The sequence below is a fragment of the Artemia franciscana genome, chromosome 18 (assembly GCF_032884065.1).
Source record: "Artemia franciscana chromosome 18, ASM3288406v1, whole genome shotgun sequence".
NCBI classification, from domain to species: domain Eukaryota; kingdom Metazoa; phylum Arthropoda; class Branchiopoda; order Anostraca; family Artemiidae; genus Artemia; species Artemia franciscana.
Window position 1 is genome coordinate 28,609,591 of NC_088880.1, and position 19,581 is coordinate 28,629,171.

General features: G+C 34.4%; 1 protein-coding gene across 3 annotated transcripts in view; it reads left to right on the forward strand.

The window, feature by feature from the left end:
* Positions 1 to 19,581, forward strand: part of LOC136038838 (FH2 domain-containing protein 1-like) — a 129,086-nt gene that overhangs the window by 33,069 nt on the left and 76,436 nt on the right. For all 3 annotated transcript variants that reach the window (XM_065722249.1, XM_065722251.1, XM_065722250.1), the window contains exons 2-4: positions 6,552 to 6,672; positions 16,319 to 16,434; positions 19,418 to 19,577. In XM_065722249.1, coding sequence (XP_065578321.1) covers positions 6,606 to 6,672; positions 16,319 to 16,434; positions 19,418 to 19,577 — 343 coding nt within the window. In that variant the 5' untranslated portion in view covers positions 6,552 to 6,605. The remainder of the gene's footprint in view (positions 1 to 6,551; positions 6,673 to 16,318; positions 16,435 to 19,417; positions 19,578 to 19,581) is intronic.

Below are 19,581 nucleotides of genomic sequence, written 5' to 3' on the forward strand. Positions count from 1 at the left end.
CATCAGCGATAATAAAAGTTAAACTAAACTGTAACTATTTGAACGGAAAGATTTTTAGAACGAATTCTTTATCGTTGGCTTGAAAAACGCCAAAAAAGCGCTAGAAAATGAGATTAGGAAACAGCAAGTGACTACTGAGCAACTTGATGATATTCAAGTCTAATATCGTTTAATTCGAGACTAGGCTTTAAGACTAACCAAAAATTTACTTAGAAGTGTCTCACAGAAGCTAAGCTGTAAATGCTGTTTTGTTTTTATAAGATTTGAGGTCGTATGGAATTTGATTTCTATTTCTTGCAAGATTCCATTTCAAATACCTGTAAAATTATTCTAATGAAACATTATTTATCAAGATTTCTGAAAAGGTTTATTCTTTTTTTTTAGGGGTGAAAGGGAATATTTAAAAAATTGAATAAGCAGTACCCAGAAATTCGGAAAAATTTAGGATTTCGGGAGGTCGTGGCTCAAGCGTTCTTCCGTGTCCATGCCCCTAATCATTTGGTTTTGCAGATACTTAAGCAACTTTGTGTTATTGCTGTTGATGTTAAACCGAGTTGCAAAATTATGACGCAACTGTAGATCTTTGAGTTTGGCAGTAGTACTTCAGCTCCAAAACAGGATTTTTTTGTACTTTTTTAAACAATCGCAGATTTTGAACGCCCTAACTTATATGCATAAATCTAGCACCATGGTGCAGGAATACGAGTGCATGGTAAAGGACTGGTGCACAGGCTAGCCTGCAAGAGTTTTTTCAGAAGTATCTTAAAAAACACCAGAAATAAGTAAATTATAGAAGAAGTTTATGATAGAAGAGTTTACTATAGAAGAAATCTTGAACATTTTGATTTTACTGGTGCCGTGGTTGATGGCAAGCCCTAAGCCCTCCCACTGTGTATCTGCTTGGGTAGGGGCACTGGAGGCTCAGAGGTACAAGGTCAAGCTTACTTAAAATAAGCAGTGTGCAATCTCTTTGTTTGAATCTACCCAAATAAAGAAGACGAAAGAGACCGATTTTGAAATACGAACTTAAATTTCCAATAAAATCTGAGACTGTTCACCATGGTCGCAACAAATCATATTTTATTGCTGCCAAATATGGCAAATTTTGGCACTCTTGCCAATGCTTTTGCATGAGTTATTGACAATCCGTTGGCAGAAGACTGAGCAATCAGTTGGCTTGAATGATTTGAAATTATACACTACATGTACCAGCTTTTTGCTGGTATATGTTCTTGAGCGTATAGCAGTTTAGCTATTCCCCGCTCGTTGCCCTGACTTTTTTATCTTTCAGACGCTGATAGCCCGATATTTTCAATTTTGCCCACACCAAAATTGTCGAACCCCTACTGGAATCGAATCCTTCCATCTTCTATTTTCCTTCTGAAGAGAAAAATTGACCAATCTTGTGAAAACTGAGTTTGCTAATGATGAGTGAAAAATCTAGGCTAAAAAGAGAATGCCATTTCTGGAGAAACAAAAGCTCCGCCTCCTATCGACCTACTGACCTCGTTTGTTGTAAATATTAAGCCAGTAAAAAAAAGGTTTGGAGCCACGTCATTTCTTACAAGTAAACTCTTTTACTCATGCTAGGCCCCCTTTATACTTTCCTAGGCCACCTGTACAACAATAAGCATGATAGGTAGAAAAAAAACACAAAATTTCTGCGCAGCGTTGCGCTGTTAAAACCATAAACTTTTTAACGCAACACACTAAAAAGAGCTAAGATAATAAGTAAAAAACTAAAAATTAGAACTATAAAAAAAGGATAGGGAAAATCAAATTGCCCATATAAGTCAATAAACATACGTAAAACACACAACCCGAAAAATCGCCTCCCTCAGAAACAGTGTACAATGCAATACAGGTAACAGCTCAGAAAATAATTCTTTACGAGAGTTCTAATTCCGCTGTTTCCTTCATCATATACGCAAAAATGCCACGAGGATTACCATATCAGTAAAACATGATTAAAAACTTGTTTTAGATAGCAAAAAGTTAACCTACCGCTTTAACATGGTGATAAGTATTCCTTTCAGCCAAAAAAACTACCTCACGTTTTAACTTGATTCGACTGACACACCTTCTTTCTGAGTCACATATTCGACGGAAAAATCAAAGATATGAAGTTTGAAAAAGGGCTATATTCCCAGAGCCAGATTCAAATTATAACACCGTCAGGGCACTATAAAGAAGGAGGCACCTGGTATGACCTTCCCCCAAAGTTTTTGTCTTACTCATACAAAAGTAATAAAAATACATGTAAACAAATTTTGTTGTGTTTTTTTTTTCGGTATCCCCTCACCCTGAACAAAAATACCAGGGACAAAAATCCTGGACACGAACCTGGTCAACGTCAAGAAAAATTGTTGTTACTGAAGACGGCAACCAAATTTTAGCTGGATTTCATTTCATAAAGAACATGGGCAACTTATAAAGCGGGCTCCCTCGGTGTCAACAAAGTTAATAAATCTGTTCATAAAATCAATAAACCGTTTTCCACGCATAACTTTCTTAACTTTATTGCTGTTGGAAAAAAGTTGAACTTTATTTAACTTTTTCAAGAAAGTCCGTGAAGTTCAGCCAATAGCAAAAAACTTGTGGAAAATCTTACAAATAAGTGACCACATATATAACAATGTACTCTTGTTTAAATATTTTCCTTGGTAAAAAAAAACAAAAAAAAAAAAACAAAAAAAAATCGAAGGCCTGCTTATTAAAAGGGACGAAAATCTTAAAAAGATGCTTTTTTCAGCTCCACGTCTAATTCTTTCAGTTATTTCTTATGAAAAATTGCTGTAGAGTCAAAAAGGTGAAATTCTTATGTGAGTGGGACAAACTTTGTGGTTCACAATTTCATGAAAAATCTTATTAACTTTATTGACGCTGTGGGAGCCCTGCATAAAAGTGGGAACTAGTGCTAGGGTAAAAAATGAAAACCAGCGACGCCATCTAGCGTTTTGCAATTTTTTTTCCTTGTTAAACTGTTGCATGTTTATCTTTTCAGGTACTTTAGACACAGGAGAGGATAAAAAAAAACAGAATTCTTCTGAGATTGAAAGATTTTTCCGAACTATAGGGTTAACAGTGTAGGAATTCCGACAGGACAGACAGACAGACGCACATTTATTGTCTGTCTCTATCCATGGCAAGAAAAAATAAAAAAAATAAAACAAAACGTATACAAATTGTGGTAAAAATTTTAAAATATTCAATATTCGGAAAGGCATTCCAGGTCTGAAGATGCAGATCTGTACTTTTTTAGCGCCCATGTAGGCTTGCTGAAAGAAGAGTACTATAGTAAACATTACTTGTATTCAATTAAATTGAATCTAACTTGATTTAAATTAATTATCCTCTTTACAAGCTTCTTAAAAATTAATTTTCCCCAGGTTATTTTATATAGACTTGAAACACAGCTCATTAGAAAGTCCCCCGTACGTGTCTGCGAAGAGGTCTACTTTTTCGCTTGTTCAAATGAAGATTGTGATATTTGCTTATATTTTGCACGGGAAAGAAAACAGAAAACCGACCAATCTTGTGAAAAAATTTGAAAAAATCGTCAAATATTTTCTATCTGTGGAGGGGGGATGGCCAGAAGTCGCCCCATGCATCAGAACTGATTAAACCAGTAATTCCTAACACTTTTCTACCCTCAACTCCACATCAATTTTTTCTTTCAATAACATGACTTTGAGGCTCAAATAACCGAAATATGATTGAAATTTGATTAAAAACAGTGAGCAGTGGCTCTACATATTTACTAAAAGTTTGTTTTATTAAGAAAGTCTCATTCCACTTAATTCTTCAATTTTTATCTGTAATATCTTGTGCTTTCGCAGACTTTACCTGTTTGCCTTCTCCAGATTTATCTAGGTACCCATTTAGAGATGGGTCGACTCTGGATGAGCTTATAAAGCCACGCCTCCTAACCCCCATTCCAAACCTAATAACCAGCGGACACAAGGACTCTAACTTCTGTCCTCTCGGACAAAGGATTTCAAGTTTACTTTGTTTACTATGTTCTATTTAAAAAATAAAGTCAAAATTAGATTTAAATATGTAGAGTTTTATAGCTTGTAAAGCTATGTCTGACACATAATTGGTGTCATTGAATCGCCCATAAATAATTTTTGTTTGCTGAATTGAGTTTAAAAGTAAGATTAAATATCTCAAGAACAAAAGAAAGAGCGCCACTTTTACTAGAATAATGTGAATGTGATAATTGGCAACCTTTGTCTTAATCCACCTAGTTTGACAACTTATCAAACAGTTCGTGGTAACGAACTGTAGTAAGGAGCGACCCGGCTCAATAGTAACCAAAACTCTAAAAAATGGAATTTTGATACCAATAGCTATATCAAAAGAATCGCATTTTAATGCTGGTTTTAAATATATAAGTTTCATCAAGTTTAGTTATACCCATCAAAAGTTACGAGCCTGCGAAAGTTTGCGGTATTTTAGAAAATAGGGGGAAACACCCCCTAAAAGTCATAGAGTCTTAACGAAAATCACACCATCAGATTCAGCGTATCAGAGAACCCTATTGTAGAAGTTTCGAGCTCCTATCTACAAAAATGTGGAATTTTGCATTTTTTGCCAGAAGACAAATCACGGATGCGTGTTTATTTGTTTTTTGTTTTTTTTTGCTGTTTTTTCCCCAGGGGTGATCGTATTGACCCAGTTGTCCTAGAATGTTGCAAGAGGGCTCATTCTAACGGAAATGAAAAGTTCTAGTGCCCTTTTTAAGTGACCAAAAAAATGGGAGGGCACCTAGGCCCCCTCCCACACTTATTTTTTTCCTAAAGTCATCGGATCAAAATTCTGAGATAGCCATTTTATTCAGCGTAGTCGAAAAACCTTATAAGTATGTCTTTGGGGACGACTTACTCCCCCACAGTCCCCGTGGGAGGGGCAACAAGTTACAAACTTTGACCTGTGCTTACATATAGTATTGGTTATTGGGAAGTATACAGCGTTTTCAGGAGGATTTTTTTGGTTGGGGGAGGGGTTGAGAAGAGGGGGATATGCTGGGGGAAGTTTCCATCGAGAATTTGTCATCGGAGAAGAAAACTTCCATGAAGGGAGATCAGGATTTACTAGCATTATTTAAAAAAAATTAAAAAATAAATGTGAAAAAGCTTTTTCAGCTGGATGTAAGGAACAGCAATAAAACTTAAAACAAACAGAAATTATTACCCATATAAGGGGCTCACCTCCTTATGATACCTAGCTCTTTACACTAAAGTATTTTTAGTAATTTCAACTATTTATTCTACGGCTTTTGTGATTCAGGGGTCATTCTTAATGAATTGGGATAAAATTTAAGCTTTAGTGTAAAGAGCGAGGTACTGACGATGGGGCGAATCCCCTCATATATGTAATAAAAACATGAGAATACAAAAGTTCTTTACGTAAGCTAATTTATAAGTTACGTAAATCTTTTACCAATAAAAAGATTCGTAAAAAATTAAAAGTTCTAGTTGCCTTTTTAATTAACCAAAAAATCGGAGGGCAACTAGGCTTCGCCCCCGCTCTTTTTTTCTCAAAATCATTCGATCAAAATTATGAGAAAGCCATTTAGCCCCCCCCCCAAAAAAAAAAATATGCAAATTTCGTTTTGATTATTCCTCTGCGGAGAGCCAAAATCAAAACATGCATTGATTCAAAAACGTTTAGAAATTAAATAAAAAAAACAAGTTTTTTCAACTGAAAGTAAGGAGTGACATCAAAACTTAAAACGCACAGAAATTACTTCGTATATGAAAGAGGCTGCTTCCTCATCAACGCCCCGCTCTTTACGCTAAAGTTTTTTACTGTTTTAAAAAGAAGAATTGAGAGAAAGAGTCAAACTTTAGCGTAAAGAGCGAGGCGTTGATGAGGAAGCAGCCTCTTTCATATACGAAGTAATTTCTGTGCGTTTTAAGTTTTAATGTCGCTCCTTACTTTCAGTTAAAAAAACTCGTTTTTTTTATTTAATTGCATACAAAGGGGAAATAACGCATTTGGGGACATATCTAAATCGTAGTTATCACCTCTAGTACAGAAAACAATTTAAATCAGCTGATCCAGCCTAATAAATTTCGGGAATTAGGTAGAAACTTGCCAAAGGATTTCTTATGAGGGGCTGTCTACTTTTAAAAGTTGTGTACACCAACTAGTGCACACCACAAAGGTTGCACGGCTCGTGGGAAGTGTACCTTGTGTGGTACGAAGAAGTGTGGTGTCGCAAACAAGTGGCCCTACCCGAGATGTACACTCCGTGCTGGCTCTTAGACAACCTCTTTATATATATATATATATATATATATATATATATATATATATATATATATATATATATATATATATATATATATATATATATATATATATATATATAAATTTTATTGTATAACATTATAACACATTGTTTTTTGAATTGCCGCTGCTGATTCATGCTCTGGAAAATTGTAGGAAGTGGTTTTTTTGCTCGCAAACAATATTCTTGATATACTGTCTGATAATAGGAGAATTATACTGCTAAGTATTTACTTTTTCTATTTCCTTTCTAGGATATCCTGTTGAAGCTCAAATGAGAAAAAAGAAATCTTCAAAGACATTCAAGAATGGAACCAAGGATAGGATTAGACTATATTGTTGAAAATAAGGAATATACAGCAAAACTTGCATCAGGTAAGACTTTTTTCTGAAGTGTGTACTGTTTTGAAGATGTACAGTTTAAACCGGCTAAACAGCGGCCGTACTAATGCGGTAACAGCGGCCGTATTCTTACGGCCAAAGAGAAAAGTGCTTAGCATAACAGCGTCTTGTCTGTCAAACAGCATGTCTCTATGTCTTGTCTTGTGCTGGTTTTATAGCATATTCCGTTATAAAAACAATATTTTATATCTTTCCGTGCTGCTTAAAGCGAGCTTCTCTGAGGATAATGTCTCCTGCAAAGGTTTCAGCCCCTTGAGTCCCCTCGTACCATTGGCTGTTGTTCAATCTATTTTGTTTGATTTAATGTAAAGGAATCGGTTTTAATTTGTAGTTTTTAACTAATATATTCTCTGAAAGGAGTTTTCCCTCTGGAAGGACTATCTCCTCCATCTTGAACAAAGGCAAGGACAAGATTATTTCAGATCCACCAAGGGTATATGAGATTCCTTGTAGCTGTGGTGATACCTATATAGGTCGTACCATGAGACCTCTACATCACCGATTAAAAGAACATGGTGACTTCATTGATGCCTGCCTTAAAAAGACAAAGCTAAAGGAGGAAGATAATTTCTCTGCATTGGCCCATCATATCTTTGAAAACCCTTCCCACTCCATTAAGTTTGACCAAGCCCAACTTACTGCTATTGTCCCACAACTCTTAAAGCAGAAAATCAGAGAAGCTTTGGAAATTGCTAAAAATAAACCAGCCATCAATAAAGACAATGGTGAGTTTCACATTAGCGAAATCTGGGAACCCGTCACCCATAAATTGAAAATTCACAAAAAACTCCACCCCCTTCCTATAGGCCCAACCTCTTTAAGATCTACTAGGACAGCAGCCATCAATGCCTCTACCAAAATTCGGGCCATGGCACAACAATAATTCCAGGTTCGGCTCATCATTAGCGTTGTTCAGTGTTTTTAGTTTTATTTATTTAGTGATTTTACTTTCTGGCAAGAAATTTGAATTTAACCTGATGATGACAGGCACAGGTCCTGTCGAAATTATCGTCAGAAAAATCCATGACCTGACATCCGTAGCTTAGGTAAGCTTATTACCATCTATCATTATTATATTAAGTTTCTAACTTTTTTTGGGAGGGGGGATATAATTTAGGGGAATCTAATGTATTCCCCAGAAAGTGACTGGAGGCCCGCCCCAGTGACTCTTTTAGGTTCAAAAATGAAGAATTTCGATGAAGTTTTGTATTTCTATGATACTTTGTATTCTAAAGCAGGCCTGGTATCGTTTCTTTAGCTTACAATACATGCCTCAGAATTAATAGTATGCCGATGTAAAAATCTCACGAAAAAAAATATGTCAATAATAAACGGTATGAATCTGGAGCAAAAGTCCGACTCAGTGCCGCTGCGAATCTAGAGGCGATTCTAAATGTTTAAAAAATTAAAATGTCTAAAAATTAAAAATAATTAATTAAGTTTACTAAAGCACAAATGGTTTCCATATTAAGGAGCAGCAATGATGAGCGTAAAAATTATTCCCAAGTCAAGGTGAATGCGTCTTGGGACTCGGGCTTCAGAAAATAACATGATTTTTTATTTTTTTTTTTTATTTGAAAAGGTTTATTTCAGCTTTTTACTGTAATTCAGAACATGTCCGCCCTTTCTTGATTCTGAATCACTGCGCTAAGAAAAAGCAATTGTAGCCGAAAAAGAGAGAAAGGATAAAAGACATGAAGATAATAAAATCGAAACTAAAAAAATGATTTTGTTTAAACCATTGTTTAAACCGATGTTCACATCCAAAAAATGGTACTTGTCTTTTATCCTGACCACACTCAAGAAGTGAAGTTGGATTAACCATAATAAAATATACCAAGATATGACGAAAATATAATACTTTGAGAGGATCTAGGGCAACAAGAAAGAGCCGTCAATCTTTTCTGCGATTTGCTATTGAAGCAATGCTTTTTCATTAAGACTACGAGTGGCTGTTGAGGTGTTTGCAAATTGTTGCGGCATGTGTGCCCATAGTACCTCTACGACGTAGTCCCTGTGGCCAGTGCAGTGCTAAATTTGGGAATCTACTGTCGTCCTTTCTTAGAACATTGCCTAAGTACCTCCAGTGAAGGCTTTTTTATGGCTCTTGTAAAAAGAGTCTGATCAGTTATACCGTGGATAGTTCGATTTGTATCCAGTTAATATTCAGAACTCTCTTAAATTACCAAGGACATCAAAATGAAGTTGTTTTGCCCCCTGGCTCCATCTTAGGTCTATTAACGCCTGAATAACGGGATTTTTTTTTCCTTTGGCTGTTTTCGGCTATTAAGATATTTTTCATTGCATAAAGATTCTATTTGTTGCCGCACTGAATCTTGAAAAAAAGAGGAAACTTTTCTGTTTACACAGAAAGCCGAATTGAACGTTTGTACCGCCCAATTTACTACTCGCATCATATTGTCCAGTATTTCAACAATCAGTAGGGCGCTACAACCGTTTGCAATTGAACAAGTGAAGTCCAATGTACTACCTGCATCATATGGTCAAGTATTTCATCAATCAATAGGGTGCTATAATCGTTCGAAACTGAACAAATACAAGCTAGTAGGAATGTGTCAAAATTAATTCAGGAAAGTGATATTTTTCTAATCAGAAGAAAAAGAAAATTCTATTGATACATCACTAGTTAACTAAAGGGATAAATACAACCAAAATGGATAGCCTAATTAATCTTCAAAAAATTCTATTCTATTCCTGGTTCAGCTTTCAGAACTGGGCCGACATGGCTTTTAAAAGTTCAAATCGTAGCGATAAGCTTTATAAGTCTTCCCACTGAACCAAAAAGTACCAGCACCAAAATAATCAATGTGCTAGCATTGACTTCAATATAGGATGCCCAGAGTTAATTATAATTCAACTAAAATCAAATTCTTATTTGAAGCAAGGACATCAAGGAATAAGTTTCGGCCCAATTTTGAAAAAAAATATTTTAGCCCAAGGACGTCAGGCTAATGACCTATATTTTGTATTTAGTCAACAATTTTGGTAGTATCGTCAGGTGCACATGGCTTGTAATTTTCAGACCACCTGTTTTTACTCTATATTGTCTTGTATTTTTCATGATATTCAATGACTTTTTCATCTTTCCTAAGTTGCTTGCCCCCTAAGTTTTGGTTCATTCCCTTCTATCCCCTCACCGAAGAAAATCAACCCTACGTGCCTTGTTATGTTGCATACTTATCTAGATGTAGCTCCAACAAGTTAGACTGAAAGGTCTATCCAAGGTGGCCGCAAGCCTCCATTATCCTAGGTCTTCGTTGTTAAAATAAAATGTCTGTTATATCTATCGTATTAATGAAGATTTGCGATTTGCCTACCTAGCGCCCCATACGGCCTTATTTCAACTGTGAATACCAACATGTATTAATATCTCTAAGACCAACCAACAAATTCTTATTTCAGCTGTGAATACCAACATGTATTAATATCTCTAAGACCAACCAACAAATTCGATTGAAAACGCCAATTTCCAGGGCCCCCTGGAAAGTGTGAAATCCAAGGATTAAAATATAATTTCTTCAACATGTAATTAATCAAAAAGCAGAAGAAGAGAAAGAGTGACATGGGAGGGGAAGAATGAGAAAGGAGAGAGATTAAGTATGATTAATTTGCGACCTTTACGAAACTGCAGCAGTTTTTAAGTGCAATTCTGTGTTTGCCATACGGGGTGCTCAGAGGTGCAACCATTTGGTGAAGACTTGGTGACCTGTTGGGTTTGTTTGTCTGTTATCTTTGAAAAAGTCGTGTCTTAGTAGTAAAACACACTTTACGACCAGAATTATCATATTTATGACCACGCGAAACCGTGCTCTTACACAAAATGCTGGCTTAAGGTGCAGTTTCCGTTCAACACTTTTTTAACGAAAAGTCTGTGCCACTCCCATCTCAATTAGTCAAAATGCATTTTGGGGTCGAGCGATGGAAGCTACTGTTTACAAATATTTCAATTTGAGATCGTCTCCAATCTTTAAGTACCGTGAACAGTGAAAGTAAAATCTAATTTCTTAAATTGGACAAGCTGAAACTAGCAAAAAAATATGTTACAAAAATTAAGAAAATTGTAATTCAATTTGGTACTTGTTAATTAAACGAAACCCACTCAAAAATTACGCTTACGTTAGATCTCAGAAAGCCGGTTTCATAGCAACAAAGACGTGTGACGGGTAATAGAATGCATTATACCTGTATAATTTGGGCTCTATATTTGCGCACTGGGGAGAGGGTTAGGCTAGGGGTGCTGTCCAAATAATTTGCCCACCCCCTAATGTGCAAATAAATAGCCCATAATATTATATAGCCCTATTGTTTTATTAGAATTAACCTAACTTCACTTCTTGGGTGTGTTTAATCTATTTAACAAGTACATTCAGTTTTTGACAAAAATGATCTATGTATGCAGTAATAAATGTCTAAAAAGAATTTTTAGAGTTCTCTTCTGAGTTACTTAGTGTCTATGTCCACTTCACTTATTAAGGCCATAATGTAATGCCAAAATTTACGGGAAAGATTCACTGAAATCTATATTTTGAATGAAGCTGACATGCTTCAGACTATTTTGCAATACTGACAATATCCCATATCAATATCCCATTTAACAAGGTAATATCAATGGGAATAAGAGAGGTTACTGTCCTATAATTTATTACTAAAAAGAATGCTTTGATTCTATTGCTTTATTTTGTGACGTAATGTCTTAAGCAAATACCACTTTTACTTAAGCGTTAATGAGAAAGGGAAACAAAATACCCCCGCCTTTTGATGGTGTACTAGGGGATAGAGATTTGCTCAGTGAATAGAAAGACAGTTTTTTAAGAACTTTAATTTCATTTTATTTATTTAATTTCGTTTACTTTACTCGGCAAACTTCTTTGCATATCTATACCGAGAAATTATTCTACACTATCGACAATCAAATTAAATTGTAGTGTTTTTTAATATATTGTTAAAAAACTTTTTAATATATAATTTTTTAATATATAAAACTTTTTAATATATAAACTTTTTTTTAAAAAAAACTTGTTTTTAATGAAAAAATTTTTGATGTATAAAAATTTTTTAATATATACAGACGCTCAACTTCAGCAAAAATTTATTATAACCATTCCAAGTATTTATGACGTCAATCATATTATAAATGTCTTTCCAAAATTAAATCTTTCCAAAATTTTCTTGAAGTTGTTACTTTTCTAGATATTTTTTTTTTAACCGGAAAGCAAACAATATCGAAGTTACAATTATTCAAAAATATATTATTTTTCCTTAAAACAAACAATATCGAAGTTACAATTGTCCTAAAGAATATTGTTAAAAACAAACAATACCGAATTTACAATTATCCTAAAAAATATAATTTTTCTTAAAAACAAACAATATCGAAGTTATAATCTTCCTAAAAATTGTCATCAACACCTTCTAATGTCTGAAATCTCCTGCATACAAATTCGCTGCATATAAATTTGATTAACCCAAGTCGGAACGATTTGGAGTAATAATGGGTTGATTGCCATTCAATCACCCTTGTAAAGACAGGAACCAATTGTCACCCTTCAGATTGGCAGTTGTCTAATTGCAGGGTCTTTTGTTTCAGTCAGTGGACGATTGATTAAGGTGTTAACAAGTTTTCCCAAAATCATGACCTATCTAGGTTTTTTTTTCACATCGGAAAATGCTAGTTGGCCAATTTTCAGGAAAAACAATATAGTGCCATTTTCAAGACAGAATATACACGAATATATACGCATATAGGCTACAATTATTCCTCATTTAATAAGATAGAGACTGAGGAACAAATCTAGAATGACGAGGAACTGCAATTTCTGGAAAGACAAAGAGCTCTGTTTTTTAAGACCTGATTGGTTATTCTGTGAGAAATGTTAAGCCAGTAAAAAGAACAAGAATTTTTGAGTCACAACACTTTTTAGAAGTAACCTCTCTGTTTATCAAGAATTTTAGTATGATAAGTAGTTGGAGTGGATATAGGAGTAAAAAATGGTGGAGAATTTTCTGGTGAATTGAGTTTCTAACACTCTGAGTTTCTACTACTTATAGTTGTCCACTATATAGAGAACCAAAAGGCCTCTAGCAATATTTAAGAAATTCTTTACTAATTGTGTTGTTCATATATACGCATTATTAAAACTAAGAAGGTTACCGACGCGGTCAGTGTTTGGGCAGAGGAAACCATTTTAGGTGTGCAGCATTCCTATACACAGAAGGTAATTTAACCCGGGGAAATGGTTTTTAAAAATAAGGTAATTATATTTAAGGAAACTAAGGAAGGCTTTCGTGGCGTTTTTTTTTTTTTAAACCGTTATCTTTTGAAAAGTTTATACAGATTTGCTTCACCTGATATTTTTTTTTTGTTTTGTTTTCTGGCCTGATATATATATATATATATATATATATATATATATATATATATATATATATATATATATATATATATATATATATATATATATATATATATATATATATAGTAAGAGAGAGAGATAGATTTGAAAAAAATTATACATTGATAAAGTAAAATAAAATTATTGGAAGGACTATAGGATATAGCCTACATTCCAATTATTGTGCATTTTTATTTTTATTTGTGTACATTTTTGTCCTCTAAGAGAAGGGGCAATTGTTCTTTGTATGGATTCTTGACGGTACCGAATTAAAAAAAAATTCAAATGGGTAGTATGTAACATCTTTTTGGACTTAGAATTAAATTGTTATATTTATCTTGTTTTTATTATAAGTTTAATGGTTTCATTTTTTCAGTTTAATGTTTGCTTTTTATCAGTTTAATGTTTTCATTATCAGTTTCCTAACCAAACCTGAATTCAGATTGTTTGATACTTGTTTCGACGAATTCTATAGAAAAAAGGTAAAGAATACGGCATTAGACTTTACAGTCCCTACCAGAGGTGCTGATCTTAGTTCCTTGGCCCTTGAGCCAGGAAGTGCAATGGCGATCGGGGGCCAATGATGAATTCTATAAGAATCCAAAAATATAAAAGTAATTTTTAATTATTTCTATTTTTTCTGGAATTCTTAGCCTTTTGGTCGCTTAAAATACACTAAACAGTTCTGAGTATATCTCCATATCCCAGACACATACGGTAATTTATACTGATTGCAGGTATCATTTCAACAACAGGACAGGAAATTTTGTGTTTGGGGTTGAGATTCTGGTGCTAGAATCTCCCCATCCGTAAATGTATGCTATACCGACTTCAATCGAATGTAAACAAATCAGCCCCATTCTATATATTAGTTCGCGATGTTATTGGCCAGATAACAAATGAAATGATTCATTTTTATACAATTCTGGAAAAAGATTATGTAAAAAGGTTCTGTGGGGAAAAGGTATTATAACTTATAACTGAAATATAAATATAACTGAAGGTACTTCCGTATTATACGGTACACACTCAAGAAATAAAGTTCGGTGAATGCTAATGAAATAAAACAATATATGATGAAAATATAATATTTTATTAATTAAATTATGAAAACTACAACTTAGAATGATGGAAGGTGGCCGCCTAGACCGCATTATGTTAAATTTATGACCTAACTTAATCAAAATACCAACTAAATATTTATTTAAAATATAGCTACAATATAGATTATTCCACCAAGCCGAAGCTAGTTGTCTAGTATAAATACCGTAAAAACCGGTTATTTTCTGATCTTCGTGATACAAATTCTCGAGTGTGTACCATATAATACGGAAGTAGGCTACTTTGTTATATTCTGCTATACCCTTAAATGTTCTCTACGTTCCCTGCAACTAATGAACGTAAATTGGTGTCGCTCTATATATTAAATGAATAAAAAAACGAGTTTTTTTTCAGCTTAAAGCAAGGAGCAACATTAAAACTTGAAACTAGCAGAAATTATTTGGTGTATGAGGGGGTTTACCCCTCCTCAACACCTCGATAAAGTTTTTTGACACATTTAAAAAAGTTACTTGTTGTTCTAATTAAATGACCCTTGTCTTTCAGGAGTTGTTTTTAAAGAATTGGGACACTATTTAAACTTCAGCGTAAAGAGCAAGTTGTTGAGGAGGGGGAGCCTCCTCGTATACGTAATAATTTCTATTCGTCTTAAGTTTTAATGTTGCTTCTTACTTTTGAGCTGAAAAAACTGTTGTTGTTTTTTTGAATTTCTTTAAATAGCTTTTTTTCAAATGTTTTTTTTTCATCATTTTTTAAATAGCGCCTGAAAATCTGGCGAAAAAATCCCTCTCCCCATGGAAATATCCTCTGGACAATTCAATCCTGGTGAAAATTTACCCTTGACAATTATCCTTAACATGTCCACGCGTAAAATTGAGTCGGTAAAAAGAAAGCAAAACATATAAAGAAATTTCGTATAAAAATTCTGGCGAATTCCCCCAGTGTAAAATCTACCATGAAAAGTTCACCCCCTGGAAACATCCATCTCCTTGGTAAATTCTACCCGTGCAAACCCCACCCCTAGCAGAAAACTCGTCCTACTCTCCCCACTTGAAAAATATATGCATACTTCCGAATAGCAAATGCTATATGTAAACAATAGGCAAATTTTATAACTTAGACATTTCCCCAGGGGCTGAGGGGGGTCATGTTATCTCCAAAGACATAGTTATTTGGCTTTCAACTTTGCTGAACAAAACAGCTATCTCAACATTTTGATCGGATGGTTTTGGGAAAAGTAGCGTAGTACGGGGCCTAATTGCCCTCCAATTTTTTTGGTCACTTAAAAAGGGCACTAAAAATTTTAATTTCTGTTAGAATAAGCCCTCTTACATAGTTCTAGGCCCACTGGGTCGACACTCGATATGATGACCACTGGAAAAAATTCTTGTGGCAAAAAATGCAAAATTCCACATTTTTGCAGATTGGAGCTTGAAACCTCTACAGTAGGGTTCTCTGATACGCTGAATCTGATGGTGGGATTTTAAGGTGTTAACCCCTTTTTTAAACAGGCGAATTTTCTCAGGCTCATAACCTTTTACGCGTAAGACAAAAATAAATGAAAATCAACTAATGAATTTTAAATCAACCTGAAAATCCAATTCTTTTCATATAATTATTGGTATCAAAATTCCTTTTTTTATAGTTTCGGTTACTATTGAAACTGGTCGCTCCTTACTTACAGCTCGTTGCCCCGAACTGTTTGATCGGCGATGGTCGTTCAAAAATATGGTATTTCTGTATTATCCTGAATACACTCAAGAAGTGAAGTTAGGTCAATCATAATGAAATATACCAAAATATGATGAAAATATAAGACTTAAGTAACAAAATGATGAAAGTTACAAACACGAATTATATAAAGCAGGCTTCCCAGAACGCATTATATTAAATACCTAATCTAATCACTTCTACATATTAAATATCTAATTAAAATATACCTGCATTATAGTTTTTCTCACTCAGACTAAGCTGAATTATAGCCGATTGTAGACAGAAAAACCGGTCTTTCTCAGATCAAGCAGAACAAACTTCTCTACTGAAATTTTAATTCATTTTTACTGATTCGCTTGTACTTCACTCAGTTTATACTTTTGATACGGGAAGATAGTATCTTGCTAAGAACTTATTTCCTTTTTTTTTTTCAGCATTGGACACAGAGAATGTTATCGTCAAAAAACAAGTTCTTGAGCTCCTGTCTGCTCTATGTGTCTACAACGCGGAAGGCTATACTAGAAGTCTAGAAGTATTGGAGCAGTATAAAGTAAGGAACTTATATATATATATATATATATATATATATATATATATATATATATATATATATATATATATATATATATATATATATATATATATATATATATATATATATATATATACACATATATATATACACATATATATACACATATATATATATACATATATATATATATATATATATATATATATATATATATATATATATATATATATATATATATATATATATTTTTAAATATATTTTATATATATATATATATATATATATATATATATATATATATATATATATATATATATATATATATATTTATGTGTATATATATATATATATATATATATATATATATATATATATATATATATATATATATATATATATATATATATATATATATATATATATATATATATATATATATATATATATATATATATATACATGGCTGCAGACTCCCACTACGTTGTATTAATTGTGGGCACCATAGATTCTGCTATACACGGCAAACTTCTGCCACCACTTGCCTCTCCGCGCCACGCATGGGACACCTCCACCATGCGTGCCAATTTTTTTCTTGATCTTAGAAATAGGCGACCCTCGATAATTTTGTCCCAGTGATGTATGACTTTACCTCTAACCCCTCTTCCCTCGCTGCATCCCTTTCTATTTCATTCACCTCCAAGCTCATCTAGTTTAGCGTCTGCCTCTGCAGGCAACCGTGCACCGGGCAGGATTGCCATGTGAATGCATTACTACCTATTTTGATAAGGCTCCCTACTTTTGTTTTTCATAACCTGAGGTTAAATGTAATAAAAAGCTTAAGACATATTAGGCTTTAAGCTTTACGAATACGGTGGATAGGTATACAGAAACTAGACTTAGTCTATGGAGGAGTCAAAGTTTTGGTTTAAAAACAGTAAGCAGAATAGTGGTTTTGCTTAGGATACTTTTTATGAAAAAATTGTGGCAACTTTGCTTTATCATTCCAGTTTACACAAAGTGATATACTACCCCCTTCGGCAACCTTGTTTTCAGAAATGCAATATAAAAGACTATTGTCTTCATTCTTCAAGATACTACCTACCACTTTTCTTAAGGTAGATAGCCAAACACCGTCACTAGATGAAGTTTTATCAGGCAAAGGTGTCTAAGAAAGAACCCGTGGGCCAAAATTGGTCGCTATTATTTAGTCACGGTCTTTATAGTTCTTAACATGTTATTATAGTTACCTCTAGTGTTTATAATATAGTATAATGTATCATACTTATATTTAACTTTATATTGTCTCTAGTGTATAGTAATCTCCGCTTGATAACGTTTCAGCCCTGTTTGAGCCATTTTTGTTTTACGGTACTGAATGGCTGAAATTGACACATTCTTGAGCCACAACTCTTTTGCTACTTAAAATGGCGATGAAATTTTTTAATTTCCATTTGAATGACCCCCCCCCCTTGACATTCTGCAACACCTACCTGGATACTATCTCGGCTGAAAAAAAATTCGGGAAAACTGCAAAATTTCGTGTTTTTGCATTTAGGAACTAGGAATCTCTAGTATAAAAGTCTTGGACATGCTAAATTTTATGTTGCAACTTCGTCAAGGTCGCAGCGCTTTTAGCGGGTGTCCCACTTCCTTTAAATGCACATTCTTCGAACTTTGTCTTTAATTTGAGATTCATGATTTATCCTAAAATTTTTCTTTGCGTATAGTTGTTATAGTTTTTTCCTTTTTTGAGTGTGACACACTTGACGATATCTATTCTTGTGTACGAATTTGGCACAAAGGGCCTATATAAATGTTATTGTAAAATGGCCGTAAGATTAAATTTTCAAAGACTTAAATTCCCTTTAAAATGTGGAGTCCTTGTTGATAGTAAACTGATCTAGTTTCTTTGTCCAGCCTCTCCAAAAACTGCACATTTTCCAAGAAGGACAACGACTCCTTGGCATTTGTCTAAGAAAACTGTACCTAACAGCTTTTCTATGCCTTTCCGTTAAAGAAGAAATAAAAAACAGTGATGAACTCGATAAATACTAGGTCACAGTACTAGAAGCCAAAATTAAGTGATTTGCCCTACGACTTAATGTTAATAGCTGTAGTACATCTAATCTGTGGATTCATACTTCTCTTACCTATTCGTAAGGGTCTTGCCTATGTCATACCTAAGTGTCTCCATCTAGATCAACACGCTGTAAGAATTTGGATTTTTAATTGTGGAGCTCTTCAGTGGTCGCATATGTTTTTCTTTAAGTTACTCCGGGGGAGTCTAGGTCTGACCCTCCTGCCCTTCCCTAAAATGTAAAAAACGCAATTAAAAGAAAAAAACGTTCACTTAGTGCTCAACAGGGACCTAAAATATCTTTTTCAGTTACTTCCATCCCAATAGCTTAAAACAGTCCTAGACGAGTGGCTAGTACGATGGACTTGCAACCCTATGTCCTTAATGCTGGGGGCTTGGTCCCCGGAGTCACTGATCATTTAGATTGGGACTGGGGGTCAATGGCGTGACCTAAAAGTTCAGACAAATTTGCTCAGATCATATCACCTCCAAAATGGGCTCTTGGAGAATTACGGGGAAGGTAGACAGGGAGGATGTGTGAAATCCCGAACCCAGAGAAACCCCGAGAACCCTGAAACCTCGAGAGGGTGCTCACTTTCCGCCACTTGTCGTAAATTTCAGAATGCCACGTGTGCCACTTCTTTCTGTCACGTTTGGTTTAGTTTTCACCACATTTGGCACGCGCCACCTGGTTTATGTTCTGAAAGTAGTTGCTCCCTTGAGACTCCCTAAATTCGAATCATGTGTATAGTGTATTCCTGTTATTTTGGACACTTTCCGCCGCTTGTTGTACATCTCCACGCTTGGGAAGCACATCTGGTGCACGAGGTTTCTGAAAGTAGGCGCCCCCTCGAGACCTCCTAAGCCCGAACCATGTTTAGAGTGTATTCCTGTTATTTAATGGTATATCTTTTATTCTAGACGAAGCATAGCGAAAGATACCGTTTCTCTGTTATTCTGAAAGAGTTGAAAAACGCTCAAACCAATGAATATAAAGCAGCTCTAATTGCATTCATCAATTGTTTGATCATTTCGACTACCAATTTGCACGACCGGATTCGGATTCGGAATGAGTTTGTCGGTAA